Source organism: Stegastes partitus, unplaced genomic scaffold (assembly GCF_000690725.1).
Source record: "Stegastes partitus isolate 25-593 unplaced genomic scaffold, Stegastes_partitus-1.0.2 Scaffold915, whole genome shotgun sequence".
Classification (NCBI taxonomy): domain Eukaryota; kingdom Metazoa; phylum Chordata; class Actinopteri; family Pomacentridae; genus Stegastes; species Stegastes partitus.
The window spans coordinates 210,812-218,722 of record NW_007578646.1 but is presented as its reverse complement, the minus strand read 5'-3'; the positions used below and the strand labels follow the sequence as shown (position 1 = coordinate 218,722).

At 45.6% G+C, this 7,911-nt stretch overlaps 1 protein-coding gene across 1 annotated transcript in view; it reads right to left on the bottom strand.

Moving 5' to 3' along the window:
- Positions 1-7,911, bottom strand: part of slc30a6 (solute carrier family 30 member 6) — a 77,555-nt gene that overhangs the window by 13,262 nt on the left and 56,382 nt on the right. Inside the window, 1 exon segment of the mRNA XM_008293843.1 lies at positions 6,145-6,193. Coding sequence (XP_008292065.1) covers positions 6,145-6,193 — 49 coding nt within the window.

The following is a 7,911-nucleotide window of genomic DNA, read 5'->3' as shown; positions in this document are numbered from 1 at the left end:
GGAGGAGCTGAGTGGGTTAGCATCAGCAGGAGGACGTGGAGGAGCTGAATGGGTTAGCATCAGCAGGAGGAGCAGGAGGAGCTGAGTGGGTTAGCATCAGAACCATCAGCATCAGAACCATCAGCATCAGAACCATCAGCAGCAGCTTCAGCAGCACGTGTTTCCTGTGACGACATGGTGAAGGTCAGCGCTCGGTGTCATCCAGACCGACCCTCAGACGGTGAATAACGGAGCCCTGCTGGGACCAGATGTTTGTGGGACACGTGGTGACTCACTGCAGGACGCCGTGTGTTCCTCCCGACCCACCGAGCCTCCGTTTGGAGTCCAGAGCCGAGCAGTGATTCAGACGGCCGGGCCGCTGGGTTCCCACATTCATCGTGCTGTCTCCTCCTCCACCCGCGGGACTTCTTGATTCATGCAGAGGACGAGGCTTCCTGTCTGGTCCTGCTCTCCGCTATCGTCTGACAGCCGCTGCACGAGGCTCCAGCGGTTCACACATCTGTCTGAAACTCTGGATTAAATAAAGGAGACCACATCCATACCTATCCACAGAGATCCTAATGAACCCCACTGTGGCAGGAGGAGCACTAACGACCCACATAACGAGGGGGAGGAGCAACAAACCTCCAATTAAAACCCAAACTCAGGTGTTAATGTCTCCTTCAGGATATCAGGATGTGGAACTCCCAACTAGTCAGTCAGAGCTGATGGAGCCTCTTGGATGAAGGTGGAACGTCTTCAAGGAACTCAAGCAGGTCCAGATGCTACCATTAATCCACCAGAACATAAAAACAGAACCTGAATCGTTCAATCGTGACTTTTGGTTTTGCCAAGTAAAGGAACCAGAACTGTGAGATTTAATCCAAACCAACGGACTTCATACTGAACAGATGTCCAGAACCAGAGCGTGTGCACTGAGCAGGTTAAAGCCAACAGCCTGTGATCCAGTCAGGAGGCTGGATCACGTCCTCAGAACCAGAAACAGTCAAACACAGACAGAAGAATGACTGGACATGAACCTGAACCAGTCGTTCTGTCAGAAAACTTCAACAAGTCTGAACTTATCGGCACCATGTTTCATCACAATCCATCTGTTCTGAACGTCTCGTTTAAGATTTCACCAAAACAAACTGTTTGAGCAACTCCTGCAAAGAAACTCAGCTGGACCGGTCCTTCACCAGAACTCTCGTCTGGACTGCAGCCAGTGTTCACACAGAGCAGAGGTCTGAAGCCTGTCGTACGTGGAGCCACCATTTATATGTCCAGAACCAGTCACAGCTGTGTCAGAACAGTTCTGCACATGTTGGGTCCAGCTTGTTTTACAAATATATTTCACAATATTCTACTTTTTAATGATTTCTGGCCTCTAACTCTCTACTTCTAGCCCAGTAAGTCAAGTCCTTCTCATGTGTGCAGTATTTAGCTGCTCCCGTGTGATACCACTGATCAGCTCGGCAGAACTGCAGCATCGGGTTCTGTTCTGACCTGGTTTGAACTTCCTGTATGTCACCAATGCATCAGTCTGACATCTGACTGCTTTCCTGCATTTCTTCTGTTACGTCATGTTCCTTCATCTGAGCGGTACCTGGTCCAGGTTCAGGACGAATAAAGGTTAATGTCATCTGGTTCTGGTTCCATGGAGGACTGGATAACCGGAGAGGTGAGTAGAAACATGGCTGACATCACAAAACACACCTTTAAAGCCTTAAACGCAGCATCAGAGCTCGATTCAGTAGAAGGAGGAGGAGACGCTGCAGAGAAAGCAGAGGAGGAGGAGGAGACGCTGAGGGAGTCCAGAGCGCTCCTCTAATCCTGCTGATGCATTGATATCATTTGACATGTGACCCGTGTGTGTGTTCATCCACCACAGAGCAGGATTACACACACAAACGTTTTGTAAACGTTAGTGTTGTAGCTGCAGCAGCAGCTCTCCAGGATCCACGGGCCGGACCAACAGGACCGACCGACGGCTCATCTGGAGTCTCATCATGTGTAGTTTTATTTATTCGGTTATCAGATGTTCGCAGACAGAAGATAAACTGATGGTACGTCTGGTGTTTCCACGCAGGGCTTTATATCAGCACAACAATAAGGTGGCAGCATAAAGGTTTGCTTTAAAGCTACATTATAAAAAAATTAAGAAAACAAATAAAAATGAAACAAATAACAAAAAAGAAAAATAAATGAATAAAAATAAATGAATGAATAAATAAATGATCATGATTTGTATTATTGTATTTGTCTTTATATTTCTACTTTTATCAGCTTTTTCTTTCATGGATTCATTTTTTATTAAACTGCCACATCATTTATTTTTTATTTCATTTATTCTTCTTTTATTTTATTATGTTTTTATTGGTTTATTGCTGTAATCTGGAGCTCTCACTGCTCCGTAGAAACAGTGCGACAGTCTGGAGGCTCCTTTTAAGTTCTTTCAGGTTTGCGTCATGATTTCAGGAGCTCCTGCTGAAGGTGATCAGTTTTTGACTTTAATAAACATGAGGTCTGATGTCTCCTCCTCACCTGGACAAAGCCAGACTTATCTTTACAGGTAAACAGGAAGCATGAGGGTGTTCTGGTTTCTTCCTGGACTGAGGAGACTAGAAGACGAGGATTTGATTCAAACAGTCCAGATGTGGTAAATCTTTCTGGCTGTGGTGCTTTCTGAATGTGAGCTGTGTTGTCGCTGACGGCAGCCTCCACTGAGCTCAGGCTGGTGCTGCTGAGGCCACGGAGCAGCAGGCTTTATGTAACCCAGTTGGCCCCAGACCCTGCTGAGGTTAAGTGGGGACGGGCCATTACAACACACACACACACGCACACACACACACACACACACACGCACACGCACACGCACACAGCCACACACACACACACACAGCCACAGAGTGGAAACTAGGCTGGGACGTCCTGTTCGCTTCTGCCCTCTCAGCCAATCACGGCTCAGTTCTGCTGCACAAACTCTCCAGGCTGTCGCCCCGAGTAACTCGCACCGACTGAGCTGCTGACGCCGAGTGTGTGCGAGAGTGTGTGTGTGTGTGTGTGTGCGTGTGCATGAACGTTACACAGCTCAGATATGGGATGTAATATTCATCACAACACCGAGCAGCCGGCTGCTGCACAGTCAGTCAATATGTTACCGTGGCAACGCCGAGGAGGATGTAAAGGACTCCCGGTGATGAAATGATCCCACAGCGTGTTTCATAACAGAGTGATGCGAAGGCGTGTCCGTGTCGTGTTTATGTTGTGAGTCGACGTGTACAGACGCGTGTAAACGTGTGTTTGACTCGTTAACTTCAGCTGATGTGCGTTTGTTTACTCACAACACAAAGTCCTGCAGCTCTACAGAAACAACAACAACAGGAAGAACCGGACGGAACCAGAAACGTCTTCTGAGCAGAACAGAAAAACTAATTTTTAATCATCATCATTTTCTTCAAATTACAGAAACTATATGTGAAATAATTTATGTTTTAATTTAAACAGTAAAAATGATGTGATTTCCTGCTGAAACATAAAAGATAAAAACACAGACCGTCGATGTGGAGGAAGTTTGTAAAGTTCAGTTAACTTGTTAAATCATCTACTGATTATTTTATTATCATATTACCGTAATGTCTGGACTAGAAGCTCCTACTTCTTTCACACGCTTTGAACGCTGAGGCTTAAACAACGATGAGGATAATTTATGGATTTTTATGAATTCACCTGGAGACCAAAGTGATGCTGAGAGCGACGACGACAGAGAGACTGAGGAAGTGATGAAGTGATTCTGAGGCTGTTCAGCTCCTGAAGACACTGAAGAAGACGACTTTAGTGGTTTCAGTGCAGGAGGAAGATGAAGATAGCCATCAGTGACTTTTCCTGGTAGCTGCTGGAGTTTTATTTCCTTAACCAGCCGTGTTACAGGAAGTGTTCAGAAAAAAGCCTCTACGGTACGTATCTGTGTGTGTTACCGCTACGCATTTAATTAAAGGTGAAACATCTCAGCGTGGACACCTGCAGCTTCTCGTTCTGACGACATCAGCAGCGTGTTCAGAGGCTGCTTCCTCCTGACGGGTAAAGAACGGTGCAGGAACCAGAAAACGCCGGCAGCTCTGTGCAGAAACACTTTGCATCGACAGAATTTAATATTCTGGTGCAAAGTATCGTCTTCCAGTCGGACATATCGGGTGAGCAGCAGCTGTGAGCGCTGGAGCATTCAGACACCGACAGGAACATCTGCAGTGCAGCCAGACGCAGGACAGGAAGTCCAAGCCAGCAAACACAAAGTCTAAGATCAATATATCTCCTCAGCTTCATGTTTGGTTTTTGTGGTTAAACTGCCAAGTCGTCATCTGTCACATTAAAATGACGGCGCCGATCGATCAGCTGATCGACAGATCGATTGTCTTTGATCTGTAAGAACCAATGCTCTCCTGAATGTTTGGTTTTGTCCACATCAACGGCCCAACAAGCAGCTTCTGGTTTCAACCTCCGAGTCTGTGACGATCTCAAAACACAGTTATGTGGATTTTCACAATAAGAGCCCTTAAATAAACTAATTCATACACATCCTGTCTGTTCAGAACGACGAGAGCACGACGGACAGAAATCCCCTCACATGACGACAGTGTTAAAGTCAGGCTGCAAAACCCACCACAACTTTAAAACAACAACAACATCAACATCGACAACAACATCGACAACAACAACAGCATCAACAACAACATCAACAACAGCATCAACAACAACGAGCCTCGGAGGTGATCAATCAGCTCGTTATAACTTTCGAGGAAACAGCAGCTGATTCTGAGAAGCTCAATCAATGAGCCAATCGGCTCCCTGCAGCCCGCTGACCTACAGTAACCTTTGACCTCAGAGGAAGGTCACGTGTACCTGTGAGCACACCTGGACGAAAGCTGCTCCAACCTCCATCATGTTGTGTGTTTCAGTGACATGTGTGAGCTGTGAGATGACTGTACAGTGATGGGGAGGTTCTGCTGGATCTGTCCAGGAGGTAAATCAGAAAATAGAAAAAAGCCAAAACGTTTCTCAACTGAACTGATTTTTTTTTACTGTGAAGCTTTTGAGTGATAAAAACCAAATTAGTAGAAAACCCAGCATGAGGCGGTAAAACATTAAAACATCCACAGAAACCAGAAACCTGATCAAATAATGACAAATAGATTACAACATAATGATATCGTTAGAAGTTTAAAACAGATTAAATCTGTGATTCTACAGTCACACGTTGTGAAAGAACAGATTATTATTTATGTAAAACTACAGACTTTTAAACATTGTTGACAGCTTTGGGTTTGTTTTTTAGACGGTGAGCATTTAAATAAATACTTTAAAGTTTAAATACTGATTTACTTCTTTTTTAATACCTAATAAATAGAATTTTTACAGGAAACAGCTGTGAAACAACAGGACTGTTAATTAATATAACTGCAAAAAACAATCACTCTGTGGGATTTTATTGTCCAACGCTGTAAAAATAAAACTTAAAAAATGACTATTTGTAAAAATCCAGTTTCTGAGGAGGAGAATTTTTACAGTTTGGTCTGTTTTTAACGAGTTAACGTGTAATTAATCCGGTTTTCTGTGACTTTAACAGTTAATTTAACAAAATAGAAAAGCAGTCCCTACATGAAGGATGCTGGTTGTTCACACATGACAGCTAAACACTTGTTCTCAGTGTCAATCCTCTGGTCTGCTCCAGTGCAGGAAGGAAAGCAGATGATCCGCTACATGAGCTGATCAATATCCTGATCAGCTCATGTAGCGGATCAACATCCTGATGGGGGTAATAACAGGTTAACTGCTCAGCCATCAGTCTTCCTGTTCTCTCCTGGTTCTGGCTCGTTCTGCTGCATGTGGAACAAACTCTACGTGGTTGTATTGAAGTCTGATCAGGGATCGTTAACCTGATTGGATCCCATCAGACGGATCATCATGAGAGCGGTTCTCTGTACGTATGGAGCAGCAGGAACAGCTGATTCCCTCCTTTCAGGGGCTGTTCAGTGGCCAGACGGTGCAGCTTTAACTCAGCATATGAACGCTGTGAGCAGACCCTCCCTGTCCTGCCTGAGACCTGCTGATGGAGGAAGCAGAGCGACAGCAGGAGCAGAGAGGAGTAACCACTGCTGATGTTCTTACCTTCGACTCAGATCTGCGACGTGCTCCTGAAGCCAACTGCTGCTGGCCGCTGGGGAGGAGGAGAGAGAGAGAGAGAGCGGCCTTCAGTGCACATCATATCAATCACCACCATGCAGCACAACAACAAACACAGAGCAGCAGCACAAAGACTTCACCGGAGTCTCCTGGAGAGCACCCAGCCATGAGTCTGATCACCCACCATCGGTCCAGGACCAGGTCTGTATTATTGATTATTAGCATTCAAGAGGACCAGTAACTGATAATGTCTGTCATCCAGGTCAAAGTGATCCTCAGAGCTTCAGCAGAGAGCTTCTATCAGGTCTACACAGAGCCTGCACAGGGATCACATCCCAAACCCTGTAGGGAGACCTGCAGCAGGTTCTGAACCACACTGAGCCGCCTGCAGCTCCTGATCAGTCAGACAGCAGTGAGATACAGGGTCAGAAGCACACCTTTACACATGGCACATGGGAGCAGCTGGACTGATGGACAACGTGACTGATGAACCGTCGCTGCTCTCATCAGGCTGACCAACGTCTTACGGTCTTCTCTTCAGATTGTAGGTCATGTTCTGTGTGTTTTAACTGTTCGTTAAGCAGTTTGGAACTGGTATAGAAATAAAGTTTGTTAATATTCTGATTATTTGATGTGAAGGAGTCATGACGGTAACGGCGGCTGCTTTCTGATCCACCACCATGATAGTTGTGTTCTTGTGGAGGAAAAGTTTTTCAAGCAACAGAAAAGTTTGCGGCTTCAGATGACGACAAGAAAACAAAAAAAGTTACTGATTTAATCTATAAAATGTCTGATCAACAATTAAGAAGCCAAAAACTCATTTTTAAAGTCATATACTAGGAGCTAAATCAGACAATCTCACATTAGAGCAGCTGGAAGCAGAAGAAGACGGAGTTTTGTGGCTGATTATTAACTATTGCTGTAATTATCCTTCTGGTGTCGTCTCAGTGGAGCTCAAGTCAGTCAGTAAAGGTGACTTTCTAATTTACCACAGTGATAGTTATGTGCTTGTGCAAAGGAAAGTTTTTTGAGCAATGGAGGTTTCAGATGAAGGCAAGAACACAAATCACATATTTGGTCCATAAAATGTCATAAAACAATAAAAAAAACGTGATCACCACTGCAGAGGAACTAAATCTCTGATCACAATCAGACACCAGCAGCTCAACCAGATCATTCTCCCATCAGAGCAGCTGGAAGCAGACAGACGGACCTCTGTGGCTGATTATGACCCATTGCTATGATGATGCTCCTGGTGTCAGAGGAGGAACCTGATCAGGAAACTTTGTGAGACGACTCTGAGGTTTGAGACGAACACGCTTCTCGCTGAGCGCTGATGAAACGTGAAGCCTCAGCTGTTCCTCTCCACAGCTGCCTGCGTCCTACAGAAGCGCCAGCGTCTGGAACAGACTAAATTCGGCGCCTTCGCTCACATTTCTTTTGTTTATTGTTGTTTATTTTTCCGAGCTGATTAGTGGGTCTGTAAACGGAGGCGGGCCGTCTCCTCCGTGATGAGGGATAAAAATATCGCCCACTCGTCTTTAAAAAAAGATAAGCGCTCGCGCTCGGCTGCGCCGTCCCGGGTTTTAATGCCGGGCGACAGCGCCGGGCCCGAAGGCACTGCGTCGGGTCAAAGGCCTTCACATCCCATCCTGCTCAGCACACAGCGAGCACGTGTGTGTGTGTGTGTGTGTGTGTGTGTGTGTGTGTGTGTGTGTGTGTTGGTCTGCAGCGAGGTGTGTGTGCTCTGTT